The sequence below is a fragment of the Notothenia coriiceps genome, unplaced genomic scaffold (genome assembly GCF_000735185.1).
Source record: "Notothenia coriiceps isolate Sejong01 unplaced genomic scaffold, NC01 NC01_scaffold00026613, whole genome shotgun sequence".
Lineage (NCBI taxonomy): Eukaryota > Metazoa > Chordata > Actinopteri > Perciformes > Nototheniidae > Notothenia > Notothenia coriiceps.
In genome coordinates this window covers 341,083-358,274 of record NW_011359314.1, presented here as the reverse complement: position 1 = coordinate 358,274, position 17,192 = coordinate 341,083, and the positions used below count along the sequence as shown (strand labels likewise).

General features: G+C 40.2%; 1 protein-coding gene across 1 annotated transcript in view; it reads left to right on the top strand.

Annotated features, from left to right (window-relative positions):
* The window catches only part of rell1 (RELT like 1), a gene marked incomplete at its 5' end in the record, with an annotated part of 17,745 nt that extends 2,740 nt beyond the window's left edge, over positions 1 to 15,005 (top strand). Inside the window, 5 exons of the mRNA XM_010784912.1 lie at positions 3,350 to 3,421; positions 6,855 to 6,909; positions 10,258 to 10,500; positions 12,389 to 12,521; positions 13,717 to 15,005. Of these exons, the coding sequence (XP_010783214.1) occupies positions 3,350 to 3,421; positions 6,855 to 6,909; positions 10,258 to 10,500; positions 12,389 to 12,521; positions 13,717 to 13,755 (542 nt within the window). The remainder of the gene's footprint in view (positions 1 to 3,349; positions 3,422 to 6,854; positions 6,910 to 10,257; positions 10,501 to 12,388; positions 12,522 to 13,716) is intronic.
* Between the last annotated feature and the right edge of the window lie 2,187 nt (positions 15,006 to 17,192).

Below are 17,192 nucleotides of genomic sequence, written 5' to 3'. Positions count from 1 at the left end.
TGCCAATAGATCCCCTATCTTGTATGATGGACCTTTGAAGCAGGGTTGGAAACTTAAACACACACACACTATTGATTGTAAAACAGTTCTTGATAGAACCCCTTCCAGAACACCAATTTTCTAATACCTTAGAACAGTGGTTCTCAACCTGTGGTACGCGTACCACTGGTGGTACGCCAGCTCCTGCTAGTGGTACGTGGAGGAATCTGACATATAACAAATATTTAAAAAAATATATATTACATTTTTTTTTTTTTTACTTAAAGGAGACCTATCATGCTATATTTGAATAATATATTGTAGGGCCATACCTATATAAGGTATATTTATAAGTTTTCTTTTTCAAAATACCAAACAGATCATGCATTTTAGCCATGCCTCATTTCGCTCTATTTTCCTTTCCTCCACCCTGTCTTTGGCTGCAGCTGACCACGCCCCCCTGCAAAGGAGGGGGCCGAGTTACGAGCGTCATGTTACAATGCTGTTACCATGCCACGGCAACCTCTCATTCCCCTGATTAGTGGAGAGTTGGCCATATAGGCGGAGCTCCTCGTCACTGACGTCCTATTTTCAAATCTGTAACAGTCTTTTTTTTATTTTTTATTTAACCTTTATTTAACCAGATATGTATCAGATCCCGTTTTTAGAGATTTTGGGTATGGAGGAAAAGAGAGAGGGTTGTGTTTTCTGACACTTGGTGAGTTCCCTGACACAACGGGGACACATATTCATGTATAAAAGACGTACAAAGGTGCATTTTGCATGATAGGTCCCCTTTAAAGGTGGGGTAGGTAATTTTGGAGAAACCAGCTTCAGTGCGCTAGAATTTGAAAATACGCAACCGGAAAAAATCTGCCACTTCCTTACACAGGGTGTCCGCGGGTCTTAAAAAGTATTAAAAGTTGATAAATCAATTTAGCGAAAATTAAGGCTATTAAAAAGTATTAAACGGCATTTTCCAAGGTATTAAGAAGCTTCACAGCAACGACAACATGAAACACCCTTTAATTTACTNTTTCTGAGCTGTGATTACACATTGGTTGCGTTCCGATAATCCAAAAATCAGCTCCTAAATTCTAACCCTATCTCCTATTCCTTGACCGTTTCACTCAGAGGTCAAGGAATAGGAGATAGGGTTAGAATTTAGGAGCTGATTTTTGGATTATCGGAACGCAACCAATGTGTAATCACAGCTCAGAAACCCTATTAATATTTACAGTAAGTCATCATCACCCTCTCTTTCTCCATTGTCTTGTTGATCCTTATCTAAACCCAGTTCCTGTATTGCGTCTGCCTTTTCAAGGAGTGGAGGCCGGTAGTAACCAGGAAGACGTTTTGGCATTCTCATCACTCATGCTCTGACTCAACACTGGGGCGTGTTGAGCAGCGAGGCGAGGCAAAGACATTCTCTGCACAGCGCTAATTTGATTTCCCTTGAAATCTGCGGATTATTCTTAATAGCGATGACGACTGTGTTTGAGATGAGTTTTCCCGCCTCTCGAAGAATGTAGTTGACCTTCCAAACTTGAAAGAAAGTTTCCTTGGCTTGAATTCGTCTCTGTCGTGTCACTTTACGCTCATCCGCACGGAGAGAGGGAATGTTAGCACTCTGCCTTTTCCTACCATGGGTTATAAATCACAGGCATGAGATTGTTATGGAAAGAAGGAAGTGTTTACATCATGCTCTCCAGATTTATTCCTGTCCATGCGTAATGCCTTTTTTTTTACTTATCTGTTATTGTACTACAGACCTGCACACTTCTCCTCCTGGCATGAACATGGGGAACATCATTTCCCATGTTGATAAAAAGCCTAAACCGTCCTTGAATCATGTTTATTTTGACCTCATTTGTGAAGTGTATTGAAATAGGATAAATGTAAAGACACGCCCAACCCCTTCTCCCTCATACGTCGCAACAAAAGAGTATGGAAAAAAACCAAACATCTGAAAACATTGCTTGTGTCATTCAGTACACCCGGTCTCCTCTTGTTACGTAAGGATCGGGTTTCCCCTATTCATTCTCCGCCTCTTTTTCTCCGTCATAAGAAAGACTCGCATAAATCTGTGTAACCTTGTAATCATGTTGAGATGAAAACAGGAAGTGGTCAACAGGAAGTTGTAGGAAGTGCCTCACGGGGGAGTGTGCTGCTGGGATTTTCTGTTTCTGTTGAGTCAGTCAGGATTGCACATTTAAAGGATATGAGTGTATGGTGATCACTGGCTGAGGAGACTGATGTTGACCTAATAAGATAGCACTATTTGTCACCTTTTGATACAATGCATTCGCTAGTGACAATATCCCAATTTAATTTAAAAGAATGTGTGTGTTTATGGGTTGATTAGCTGCCCCCAAGTAGCCCCTAATTGCACGTTTAGGACTCAAAAAATCCCATATTATATAGATCCTAGGCAACTAGGCAAGATCCTGCTAACATGTCACAATATTTAAATGGTATATATAATTGAGATTTTTTTCATCTGGGTAATAGACAAACACAAGCTTTTGTGGCATGTGTTAGATTCCAATAGGGTTGCAAAAAGTGCCACTTAAAATTGCGTAGTAGACAAATCCCAAAATACTTTAATATATCTCTATAACTTTACGATGTGTGCAATATGTTTTTTTAATGCAATAACTCTGTCCAGGTACAAAATTACTACTTATTATTGTATAACTGGCTGCTAGTCGACTCACTTTTATAAAGCTACGTTTCATTTTCAATTTTTTTGTTGCCTTTTCTAATTTATTTCACATGTGCTTTGCTATTTTATTCAATATCTTGAGCTACTTATTAATTATCTGACTTATATCTGCACTGACTACTGTGGGACTAATTATTTGTTTAGTGTTCAGTGAACGCTGGAAAGAGTTCTCTTGCTTTCCTTTTACTTCAACAAGCAATTGGTTGTATTTAAGTGACTACTGACAGCAGCCCAAAGGCAGACCTTAGCTCACTTGTTTATTTATCTCATACCATCATGCAGCATATTTTCCATTTTAAATGATGAACTGCATTCCTACTCCAGTGAAACATTCCAGCCTTTTGGGAGTACAGTCAAGTTGTAATTCTAACAAGAGCTCTTGAATTCTTATTTATGGGTGTAATGTTAAGCATTTACCCTTTTTAAAGGGGCCTTAAGCTACGCCGGAGGGCCTGCCTCTCAAAACACTTGAGGCTATACGGTTTGTTTAACTGTACTGGAAAACCTGGAAATATGCTGCCTAAATATGTATGACTTCCTTTTTACATGCTGCTTGAGGATACTGTTATTTCAAATGCTTACTAAATACATTATAATTCAAGTATTTCTAATATGATGTGGTGTATTTTTCTGCTTTCCCTCCAGACATGAATGACACCCTCAGTGAAAACAACGACACAGTGGGGCAGATTGTCCACTACATCATGAAAAATGAAGGTATGTGTCCAACAACAAACACTAAATAAATCCCTTTTGCCCCTTGTATAAACCTGGCTGTAGATAACGCATTGTCATTTGAATTCGTTTGGCTGTTTCCGCCTCTTCCATGAAGTCATTACAGCAGCCCATAAATCTTTTAGGGAGTACATTGTCACTCACTATTTAGGAAACATGTGGGTGTCAGCTTCTTGGCAGTTGCGTGGAAGTTCAACAGCAGGACAGTCAAGTTCATTCAGAGGAATTTCAAGGAAAATTAATAATGACTGTGGTCTGTAAATGGTCTGCAATAGCTTAAATCCCAAAGGCTAAAACGTCTCGATCGTAACATTGTACGTGATAGGCTTAGGGGTGGGACATCTTTAAAGGTCTGACGAATTATAACAGATCCGGCCAGCTAGCCAATCAGATCGGCTATGAGAGGAAATAAGAGCTTTTTGAACATTAAAGCATGTAAACATGTCACAGTACAGGCACAACATACAATTATGAGACCTTAAAATGAGCATAATAAGGCCCCTTTAACTATCAGGAACGTCACCATTTTGTTTTCCATTGACTTCCCACGATGTCTAAGCTGCTATTTGATGGCATGATTCCTCTAAATTGAAACTATTTCCCTGAGGTGAAACATGAAGGTGAATTCATAATAACTCTTCAATGCAAGTTATTGTAGTTCTTTGTTCAGCTGAGTTTACAAGTGGCGACAGGAAAGATAAGGATCAATGCTTGTATTGTGTCCGCTTCATAATGAACACATTCCTTTCTGGCACTGCGGATTAGACCGGTTCTATTGAAACAGCTGTTAATGCTGTTAGTAGGTACTAGGTAGGCACCTTGCTTTCGTGAAAGAGAGGAACTGCTGTTTCAGGTAAACAATGCTTTTGTTGAAAAGGGAACAGAGAAATAGTTTGTTTTGTTATCAGATGTCCTGCAGGTTCAAGCATTAGATTCATTTGTATGACTTTATTCAATCGTTTTTCAAGGTTTTTGGATAAAACGAGACAATGAGTATGTCATCGTAGGCTTTTGGAGACACTGATTCACTTTTTCTGACGTTTTATAGAGCGAAAACCTTTTGATTAAAGAAAATAATGAGTCAAGAGATTTATTTAAATGAAAATAATAGTTAGTTTCAACCCTAGAGATGAACTTAAGCCTGAATATGTGACATCAGGTGATCTCGGACTGGGTCTTTTGGCTGTGCAGAAAAAGCGTTTTTTATCCAGAGTTGATGCAGTCTGTGGTTCAGAGGCAGACAACATTGTAAGGAGTGGGAGACAATTACACTGTAAAAGTTTATACTGCGACTTTTATCCCTGCCACACCTGTTTAGGATACGTGGTGTATTGCAACACCCTTTTCCAACCATAGTGAACGCATGTTTACAGTAACGCCCCTTCACTCTGTGTAGCATGTTTTTCCATATAAACAATACATTAAAAGATGTTGAAGGTGTTTTAAAGTGTTTAGTTCTTGGTATCATGAACCATTGTAAATATATGTCTTCGTAGGAGAAACTATACACATTAATAAACATTTCTGCTGTTTCAGTTCAAATGTCTAATTTAATTTATAAAAAAATCATCATAGACGTCAATTTAATTAACAGTAATACACATGTTGAGCTAAAATGATTTTCCTGAATATGTTTTAAACTACAAGAACTACCATCCATCTTTCATCCTATCCAGCTGACTAGCCTACTTTGAGACACTTGAAGGCAGCATTGTGCTGTTCTGGTGTCAGACCATCATTACCTTGTGTTGATTTGAACTCCTCGCTGCTTTCATCAGGACAGTGTTTGAAGATCTGTCCGTCAGCTGCGAGTGACTCACCGTCACATCGTCACTCTGCATGACATGGTTAAAAATAACTACAACGAAAATAGCCCTTATGCTAATATAGTAAACATCTATTCAACCAGTCAATATTCGACCTAGAAAATGGTCGATGGCAATCATTATTTGGAATACAGGAAGTGACTCTCAGCAGCAGCAGTTTGTGTATAAATAAATATAAGGAGAGGTCTCTATGGGAGCAGTAGTCGCCTCTATGGCTGAGCGAAGGCTGCCATCTACAGATAACTTCTGAGTAAAGGCCTCACAGTGTTGCTGCTTGCTTTCATTGGATGTCCATGTAGCATTATTACAATAAAAACTGCAAATAAAATCACCCTAAAGAATAAAGTACATCTCCCTTTTTGCTTTCTTGTAATTCCCTCAATAGATATTTTGTGATTTTACTTTTTGTAGCTGATGAAAAACCGCAATAGATTTAAAAAATGTAACAATTTTCTGCAGTGAACGTTTAATGTAGTTGGCTAAATCTGCATTTGGCCAGGTTTCTGTTGGAATAATTTAAATAACTAAATGTGTCCAGAAATATATGGCACGTTAAAAATAGTTCTATTTTCTTGTTCTAAAACAAGCCAAAATAAAAGGTCAAAGTGTTCCTGTGTGATTTTGTCTGTTTAGTTGCGACTGACAAGAGGCCTCTTTAAATAATTACATATCCCACATTATAGATTAAAGTCTGATTTGCGCACAAGAACTTGTGAAATTGCCATTTTGCAATTAATCCCTGTCTATACCAAACCAGTGAGAAAAGCAATGACAAAAGTATCTCATGTGAAAAAAACTCATGTAAAATGTGTTTGGTCACAGTTAACGGATTCTCACGGCAGGTAATGAATCAAAACTGCTACCTGGTCTTACATTTAGTCAGTCAGTTACAAAGGTCTTGAAGCCTTGTACCAATAAAATTGCAATTGCAAGTCTGTAATACTTAAAGGCTAAACATATCTAGCAGATACCAAGGATGTAGAAAACCCCTGCGGTGCTACATTTCCTGAGGATGATCCAGGGTGACCAGGAGGACAGAGGTTTCTTCATATGAAACCATAACTTAAAAATACCGCCGTCTACCAACATGGGTCATGTCTGTGTCTCAGTACCGCTCAGCCTAAGGTCTGCAAAACCTCCTTTATCCGTGTGCTCAAGGGGAAGTCAGTGAATGCATCACAGCCAGGCCTTAGGGAATCTTGTCTCAGGGAGGAAATTATGTAAATCCATATTTGAGTTGATGCTGCTTCGCCTGAAGTTGGTTAGACTTATTGTTCATGTGCACTGTAAGGACATTTCCTTAGGCCGAATTACTGACCATTAACCAGAACACTTTTAACCAGAAGAGCTTTTGTTGCTTTGATAAAGTTTTTTTCTGATCTGTTGAATTCCTCTGAGATCATTGTGCTTATTTAATTTGCAATTTAATTGTGTTAGAGAGTTTATCTGCTATCTTTCAATAAGCGCTTTGCTTTTGAAATCCCTGGAGCGTTTTCTGCACTAATCCCCAACAGTGTTTTTACCCCCCCCCCTCTCTCTCTCCTTTGTTCTAACTGTGTAAATAACCGTGTCTATGTTTTCTTCTTCAGCAAACTCAGACGCGCTGAAAGCCATGGTTCATGAAACCAGCATCGACTCTGATGGGTGAGTGTTTAACTGTTGAGTATTACCCATCTCCACCAGCAGATGGCACCATAAGCCTCTCTGTTAGCCTGTTGGTGCTGAAAAGCGAGAGTGGCCAGAGCAGGAAGTGACCGATAGCCAATCAGGCCACATTCTCTCTGATACCTTTCCAGATTGGCAAGGTTTGATTTAGAGCAAACAGCTGGGGTATTTCCCCCATGTGACTGCGCCCCATATATCAGTGTTCTTGGATTATTAAAGAGCACAGTTGTTGGCATGTTTACTTTTTTGAATTTTTGGCCAGACTGTGACTCAACTTAGAAAAGTAAGTGTAGGGGTAAAGAAGTTTTACACTAGAGACTTTATCATGAAAAAATACCAAATATATTTTGGTTCCAGCTTCCAAATAAAATATGTTGTTAATAACAAATCTTTGGCAATAAGACTGTTGGTCAGACAAAACAAGCAGTTTACTTTTGATACGTCTTCTCTGCAACATTGAATCTTTTAGAGAACGAAATATGAACTTAAAGGTCCCCTATTGTGCTCTTTTTCATCAATATATTATAGTTCTCAGTTATATACAAAACATGTCTCTGAAGTGTTTGGCTCGAAATACCAAACAGATCATGCATTGCACAGGTTTTTATATAAATGGATCAGGACAAAAAGAGAGCGAATCTTTTTTCACGAAACGTTCAGAATCTCTTTCTACATGTTGGTGTAGAAAAGACATGAACAAGTGGATTTTGCATAATAGGTGACCTTTAATATTTGAAGATGAATCGGTGGAGAATTACATTTCCCCACATGTAGTTTTGAGAGGAAGAGAAAAATACATATCTTTTTAAACCTTTCCCAAACCAAAAATGCATTTGGACATCGTTAGATATGCACATCGTGAGAACCGAAAGCTAAGTAAGCTAACGTGCATTAGCGACGTTTTAGCAGTTAGTTCCAGCCCTAACAGGAATCTAAAGTCCAGCATCCCTTACCAGCATAACATCTATTTGCCTCCGAATTAATTTCCCTCCAATTTTGACGTTCACATCTACAATCAAAGGCCTCCTGCTAGCCATTTGGATACAACCCCCCCCCCCCCCTTCATAAGAGCAGAGGCTGACGGTACAAGCCCAGATTAGACGTCTTCACTCTCCTCAGCGCTGAGATAAGGAGAGAGGGAGACGGGCTGATGGGACCGACTGGGCCCGTGACAGAGATGGAGTGTTAGTAAATCGAGTTAGCGGAGTATGTTTCCTTCTCTCTGTCTCTCCTCCTGTCATCTTCCCGCTGTCGTGGAAGGAATGGAAAGAGATGAAGAGACGTTACGGGTAGGTTTTTAGTACTGCACCGGTTTAGGTATCGCTCTCTGTCCCTCTTTCTCTTCCTGTTGCTCCTCTTCCTCCGAAGCCAGGATGGGCAGAGTGCCAGAGGATCACTTAGAGATGCTGGAATAAGGGGGGTATCGGCGGGGGTAATGTATGGGACACTTAACGGGGGAGAGGGAGACAGGCAGAAAAGAAGAGGAAGGAGAGTGACTGTAGTGTGTCCAGGCCTCGCTATCTGCCGCTCCAGATTCGGTGCTTAACCTCCCCTCACCACCCGTCCGTCGGCTGATCTCCACTCTGTCCTGCGTTTACCCTCCCTCATGATTCACACCTCAGGAATCCTCACCTTGTACACGAGTGTCATACATATTCTTTATCCATCCATTTTTGCTTCTCACATTCATGTCACACATTGTTTACACCACTGGTTCCCCACCTTTAAAGCAAATCGATGTCTCCTTGTGCTCTCCCATCTAACAGTTCTTATTTCTCTGGATTTATTTCACCCTCGTTTTGTTTTATGGAGTAAAAAGTCCTGTGCTGCCTTAAAAGATTAGAGAAGAAGCAAAAACCAAAATATTATTCTCCTTTGTGTATATTCGAATTGAACTTGCAACTCATGTGGGGTTTGACGCACATTATTATTATTATTATTATTCTTATAAACACCAACGCTAGGTTGAAGTACTTATTAATGAAGAATGTAATGGAGCTACTGTGACTAAACAAAATGCCACTACTGGAACGACTTGACCTCATATGTTGTTAAGATAAAAATAGAGGAACCAGGAACCAAATTGAGTTGATTTAAGCTCAGGTGGCAACAAAACTTCCCGCTCTCCAGTTTTCCCCACACATTTGCATAGCTGAGCGTCACCCATTTGTCAAACACAAACACAGCAACATGTGCGTGACCTTACGGGGGAAATTAGGAAGTAGTTTCTGGCGTTGTGTGGTGAAAAGCCTCCAAAAGGATGTCGCAACACAATACATCCCATGGTTTTGTAATGTCATTTTCTGACGTCCATGTACTGTATACACATTTAGGAGATACGCACATTAATGCATCAATAGTACGAGATTCTCAAACAGTAATTATTGCTTTAATTGTATTTTCATGCCACTTTTACTTCAATAATAATTTGATTGCAAGCCTTTCAATTGCAGTACAGCATTTCTACTTTGTGTTATCACTATTTTGACTGAAGTAAAAGTTCTTCTCACACCACTTTTTTCTTACATTAAAAGTACATCTATCTCCTAGGAGACGTGACTCATTTTTCCCTTTGTCCCTCGACACACGTTCTGAAAACACTGTGTATTCTCCTTTTGTGTGTGAGCAATGTGAGGAGCTGCTCTCCAGGGTCATGAAGCATGCACACAGTGTTCCTCTCACCAAAGCAGACGATGTGTGGAGATCAAACGAACACCTAATCCGCCTTTTATTAGTCTCTGTGCGCACACGTCTAGATCAACACTGAAAGTGGAGAGAAGCGTGTCAGATTGACCTCTTTTTCCAGCCCCTCCTGATCAGGTGTCTCAGAGAAACTCAATTATTGCTTTTTAAATCATTTTCAAAGACTGGTCAGTGTTTGTTTGAAGACGTAAGGTATGAATGGGTCACAAAGGACACGCTGCAGAGTTAATTGAGCTACAATTCATTCCTGTAAACGGAAACATAGCACTGAATGTAGGTCAGATGTTCGCCTGTGCAAGGTCTCACTTTTGACTGGAACCCCCCCCTCCTAATTTTCATTTTTTTCCATCTTAATATGTTGCATGGTGCTTAAACAATCTACTGACCTATAACATGTCTTGTTTTCCCCTATTTGTTGCATATTAACTGCTCTGGGACTGATTTAAATTATGTTTTATTCTGCGCCGCTTCCAATTATAGTAATCAGCATCATCTTGATTACACACGTCATAATTAAAGTGCAACTGTGTACTGTAATGTATCATTTATCATAATAATTGGGTCATTACTGTAGTTAAATCACCCCTAAACCCTCTCTTACTCACTAAATTCTCTGTTTTCCAGTCCTCCGCTCACCCCAACCTCTCCCGGCACCCCCCCGCTGACTCCCATATCCCCGGGTGCCCCCCAAGGAGCCCCCAAGCACACCTGCAGCCACCTGCACACCATCGGGGGCCTGGGGGGCCACAAGAACATCTGCAACCGCTGCAGCCAGAAGAAGTGGCCGCTGATGAGGAAGCTGTCGGCGAGGAGGCCGGAGCAGCGGCGCATCCAATCAGGAGAGGTCACGGTGCTCGCTGTGGGCAGGTGGGCAGGTGTGTGTGTGTCTGGGTCAGAGAGGCAGGAAGTAGAATAGGGGGGGGGGGGGTTGTTTTGCTGCTTTTAGATGAGTTACGATGAATTTCTTCGGACGGTAGGGTTGTTTTCTAAGTAGTTACATGCTAGTGTGAGTGGGGATGCATTCATATGTGTTGACAACTATTTTTCATTAACTTATTTTACATGTATTAAATTATTAAAAGAAAATGCTTTACTGAATAGATACCCATGAACACAGTTTTAGTTCACACACTAGCCATCAAACATTAAACCCTAAAAGTCCACACTTAATTACACCAACTAACATTCCTGTGCACTTTGACCCCAGACCAGCCACGTGGAACATGTGGACAGTCAGCAGGAACCCTGGGAAAATAGATGCGGCAGGTTCAGCCTGGGTTATGTTTTTTTTTGGAGAAGCCTCAGTGGTTAACCTGTGTTGTGGAGCTGCACCATGGCAACAAGGCCAACAGGACATTTCTCCCAAAACAGACTGATAGCAGAAAATAAATGTGTGATGTACACAGTACGTCAGGTGAGAGTGGAGCATCTTGTTGTTGACAGATTTGAAACTTACCTACTTTTTTACCTTATTTTCAAAAGAAAAGCCTGTTTCGCCAGTTCTTAATGTGATGTGGTGGGAGGATGTTTGCAGTGACTTCATTCAGCAGAAGGGATATAACAGTAAACCGAAAGAAACGGGAGGCATGGACTTGGCCTCTAATAATAAAAACTACTATATAATATGGCTATGAGATGTAGAAAATCAAATCTTACAATATTTTCTTGGTTCAGAATCGTCAGTAATGTGGATATAATGACTTAGAGGGTAAAGAAACAATACAAATGTACATCTCTTTACCGTCGTGCCACCTTTAAAACTAGGAAAACACAATGCTGTCATATAGTGATATTACAATATCCAAAATCTGGCAATAGGGAGTTTTTCCCCCAATTGGCTTTTTTTTTATGATTTTAAAAATGTTTCCAGTGTTTGAAATGGGTTTAAGAAACTGCCCTCTCTCATAGTAAGATACAGTTATCAAACTGTGTTTCAGATTTATTCAAATTTAAAGGAACATTTGTGAGTCCACCAGTGAACCGGGAAAGCCTCCTCCCGCTGCGATGGATCGGGATGCAGAGCGGTTTGCTTTTCGTTTACGCCCCCGAGATTAATGGGTCAGCATGACCTGGATGCGAATATTCATTTGCAGATTTAATTAAAGCTTTGGAGTGTGTGAGTGAACAGGTGCCTTTGAGTGGGTGGGAAGATGATAGAGGAGTAGAGCGGAGGTCACAGCGAGTGTAATTGTGTGCATTATTAGCAAAGTGTGGAAACCAGCTGTGGCACAAATGAGAATAGCCGATCCCCGCTGAGTTTATCCATTAAAGGACCTTTTTCTGTTTGTTATTTATCTTTCTTTTTATGACTATACAACAAATCAACTTCATCTAGGTTATATATATATTTTTGAACACTTTTTTTTTTTGGACACTTTTCATTATAAAGAAAAATGTAATTTAGCAATCAGATACATACAGTAGATGCAACAGTGCACATTTCAACCAGACGACCACAAAGCAGATCAAATATACCCCCCCCCCACACACCACCATGAAAGAAAACAACTAAATAAAAAAAATAAAAAACTGAGTAAATGAGATAAGTATTCTCATAATAGACACAAAAACTAACGAACAACAAGCAAAAAGAGGTTTTATTTTATTTTGACATAGAAAAAATGAGTCTTTGTACATTTGTTCCAGCGGTTCCCAGAGGTTTGTCTTAATGAACCGACTCTGCAGAACGTACTTCTCATTTCCCCAAACGTCAAAAAAACCATTCAAAACCTTTCTCCTTCCTGTCTCCTCTCAGGTTCCGGGTGACGAAGTGTGAAAAGCCGGCCCGGGAGAGACGGACGCTGCTGATCACGGACTCCAACGGGAGCGTTCCTACGTCTCCAACGGAGGCGGAGCCTAGGAGCCGGACCAACTCCGAGTCCCAGCAGGTGTGTGTAACGGAAACTTCCCCACCCCGCTCTCTCTCTGTGTCTCTCTGTGTCTCCCATGGAGCTCTACCCCAGTGTTCATGTAGGCGGAGTTATTCCTGTACGTTGCTTCTCTGTGCTCTCTTGGTGATGTGAGAAACTCTTGGTGACATTCTGAGAGCATTTTAAAGAGTCACTGAAAATCAAACCGCATCAATAATAAGCCTCTCTGTTTGCACTTAACATCACAGGAACTTCTCAAGGTGATCTTGAACAGCTTTGCTTAATTTTCATCAGTGACTATAAAGCGTTCATAAGAGCGTGAGGAGGAGTTGTGTCTTCCTATGACGCAGATATCGAACAACAATGAAAATGTCCTTGTGGAGGATTTCTTTTCAGGTTCTTTTAAACACTCCGAAAAGAAAAACTAACAGATGAGGCTCCCATTGCTTATATATCCTCAGTGTTAGTCATCAGATGTGCTTTACTTATATTCACGTTTAATGTTCACACAAAGCGTTATGGCTGGAGGTTAATGACCCTATTTTATAGATAACACGATATCAAATACAGTAGAGAATGCTATGTTTTAAAGCTACTGTTGCAACACTTTTAATGTGAAAGCATGCTAGGCTTTTTTTGTGAAAGGAAAACATATCTACAGTTGGTTAACATAGGAAAGTCTTTTTTTCTCAAACCATATTTAGACGCTTTCTTTATTTTATGAGTTTTGGAACATGGCTTCAACCAATATATTCAAATGACATCTCGAGAACAGCTCAAACAATTTGGACAACAAAACATCTAGGAGAAAACACAAAGCTTTGTTGTTTAGCAAGACAGGAATTAGCTTTTGTTTTTTCTCTACATTTTCTGAAATGAAAGCTTGGAAATATGAGAGTCTAGAGTCTGTTTGGACTCAGCAACCTTGACTTTCATTTGTTCTTGGGTGGAGAAACATAACACTCATGTTCTACCGATGGTACCAATGCAAAGAATCCAATCACAGCTTTAAAACACATTAACATCCGTGTTTGTCTCGTTCCATGCTCTCAGCTCACATATTGACTCTTAGCTTTCCCGTATTGACTGTGGGAGAAAGGAAAACCGGCCTTCAGCCCAAGAAAGTAAACAAACCTGATGGCAGAACACGCCTAATCTGAAGATTATTCATGATTATTATCCGTATTAAACCCCCTCGTATTACCGTCTACAGGAGGAGAAGGACGACGACGTGGACAAAGAGAACCGATAGCAGGATCCAGGGGAGGAGGAACATCAGGTCCAAACCCTAAAAAAAGAACAATAAATCATCAGCGCTGGGAGGAGGGGGCAAGTGGACCAGGGAGTCCCCCCCCCCCCACATTCCTGCTCCATGGGGGGCAAAAGAGCTGCTGATGGTGGACACGGTGGCAAGAGCGGCCCCATTTTACAAGGAGAAAAGGGTGTGTCTATGTGTGATACACTTTCCTCTTAAAAAATATTTCAAAATAGTGCCTTGCGCAAGAGCGTCTAAGCAAGGCGGCTGCTTAATGTCAAGGGACCCCGAATGAGGGCTTTCCCGATGAACTAAGGTGACTCAATACGCCGATCATGTGTGTTCTTATGTTGTTGTAAGTGGAGGAAAAGAACGGATAAGCCCAAAAAAACAGATACAGCCATTCCAAGACCTAACTACGGGTCGCCATTCTCAAACGGGAAGTAGGAACGACCTCTGATAGCATCACACGAACAGGAAGTAGCCTGTAGATTGGCAGCGGGTGTGAACATGACGTGCCTTATCTTCCACTCTACGACTAAAGAAGAAAGTGTAGTATTCTGTGTTGAACAACAAATTAGCTTTATCCAACATGGCTGCCTTGGTATTTTTTTTCTTAAAGGGACAGCATGTGTTTATGTTACCAAAAAACTTAAAGTCTGTATACTCAGGCAGGTCAGTTTCGATTTTTAATTTTTTGAATGTGTCAGAGAGCTATTACTCAAGATTTAAACGCACCTCCATTGTTTTTTTTATTTATATGTTCTTTATCAGCTCATAAAGTTGTCTATGCTAACGTGTTAGCGACTTAGTGCCTGTTTACAGCATGCATTGAGAAACATTAGCATTCATGTCCCCCTGAGGAAGTCCAGCACTTTCTTTTAGCTTGGATTTGGCCTCGACAATACCAGGAATAGTTTCTGAATGATGGTAAATGTAGGATTAAGACGTTTGCTAGCTAAATCCACAACAGATACCAAAGTTCAGTAAATCTTGGCCTTTCTGTTTTATCAATCTTTTTTAAAACACGAGTTCTTTATGGAGGTACGATATGACATTAATAGAGAAGCCTTTTTTGACCCAACAATATTATTTTCACAAATGATCAAAAAGTATAATTTTAGGAATGCTTTCATATTGTCCTTTCATTGTCTCATTTAAAAAAAATATTTATACATGTTGTTATTCATATTTTGGGACAGTTTGCTGTGTTTTTATCTTTGTATAAGGAAGAAAATAAAGATGACTAATACATATCAATGAAGGAATAAGTCTCTTTATTGTTGACCACTACCCCCCCCTCTCCTGAGCGAGCCATCCATCTTCATATTCTATTCTTTCTCATTTCCTTCCCTCATCTCTGCACCCTCCTTCTTTTTTCCCGCCGTGATAAAAAGATAATTTGTCTTATTCATCTGGAGTAGGTTGTCCGACGACCTCAGGCTCTCTATCATATTATTCTCAGGTAATATGAGACGGAGACGGAGAGGTGTTTCCAGCATTAACAATCCTTGACACTTTCGTCTCTTCTTGACCTTCTCAGTCTTATCAAGATCAGTCAAGCAGGAAGTCTCTGACCTTAAAGAGACAGTAGATCGGTACAAGAAAAGATACACATCGGTTAATTTCGGGTGACGTGTTAAAAAAGAGTGACACGCGGTTTCTTGCTGGTGGGAAGTGTTGAACGTGAGGAAGAAACATTTACATACGGTTGGAAATAAACCCTGATAGCACACAAGGTGATGGACCCAACCCATATCTTTAGTCTCAAAGCAAACCTGCCTTTTAAACACACACACACACACACACACACACGATAGCTTTGGGGTGTTAAACCTGTCCAACAGACGCGCTTGACAGTGCACGACATGAATAGGCAGCACAAATAACCTGGTGCAAATATTGACTCCAGTTCCAGTTGCGTGTTTACTTGCTCTGTGCCATGGAAGGTTTCTCACACTACATTAAAGCGACTACAAGAATTCCACGAGGAAATTAGCTATGCACATAAGAAATGGCATAGATTATAACAAAGCTCTGTACGGTCCTTTTTCCATGACTCCGTAAGCAGTACATCTATCTGAGGCTGTGAATTATTCAGGCCTCCAGGCGACAGTTCCCATGCCGATGCCAGGCTAAGTGCCCTACATCTTATCTTTGCCGCTGGATATCGGCCAGGAGGATGGAGCTCTGGCTCAGAGGAGTTTTTTTTTTCTTTTTTAAGGGGAATATTTGGGTCCAGAGGGAGGAAGTCTAGTCAATGTTTAACACCTTTCGAACTACAACAGGACCTGTAGACGCAGTGACCTTCTCAAATGGCTCACTGCCCACCTTTCCTAAACTCAAACAGTGTTATTCCAATCTGATCACATGGTCTACACCAGGGAAAACGGCTTATATATCTTAACCACAGTTACAGTAGGAGTTAGTTGGTCTGGTATTAAGAGCACATTTTGCTAGTTAAGTTTTAAACCCTTGATCATTTTTGCTACCTCTATAATGGGAAAAATAAAATTCCAAAAAGCCACAATGCACTAATCTGAGTAGAGTTTTCAGTGATAGTGGAGCTTCTGTCAAGTAAAGGAAAGGGTAACCCGGAAGAGAAAATCGGTACAATAGGCTAAAAGTAACTACTGGGTCATGTTCTTTTTTTTTTTTTATTTGTGGAAGTTCTCCTTCAGGACAACACAAAGAAAAACCTGCAGTATCTGAGGCTGTCACATAATTCTGATAACTCTGTTCGAATTGATCAATTTGGGTGGTTTTGGTGAAGGGAGGCCTGATGGAACGGGCTGTTGGCGTAGCTACTTGGCAACTTTCTTGCTAGAAGTATCAGAAATAGGAGCTAGTGTTGTTAGCTACTTTAATAGGAAAAGGCTGGGCTTGTTTTTTTTTATGTTTGATACTTTTACCACACCCTTGCTAGCTTCTCGACATAAGCAAACGTAGCTTAAGTTTTAGTACTATGTTCTTCCATTTTGAAAATAATGACTTTTGTGTAATTTGCCATTTCTTTGTATTTTGAGCAAAAAGAGAAGGGGGGATTATTATTATTATTTTGTTTGAGTGACGCTTCAGTGCTAATGCTAACATAAAATAGGGCGTGGTCAAACTCGCCCGTGAACAAATTGCTTTGTGTCTGGTGTGAACAAACTAGGACAATAAACGCAATACCATTTTAAAAATGACGCCTCAAAACTGATTTCATACAACGTTTTATTCACAGTCGATTGATTGCTTTATTCCGGTCTTTTTATTGATGGTTTTGTTGTTTTTGGTTTGACATTGTTAATGATTTCACCTTTTTCTGCGAGCCACTTTGTAACTTTGTATTGATAGTGCTATACAGATTTTGCTAATAATCTTCTCTACTAGTGTTTTCTTTAGGCTAGGTCATTTAAGCATTCACCACTGAACCGAATACACTTTCTTGG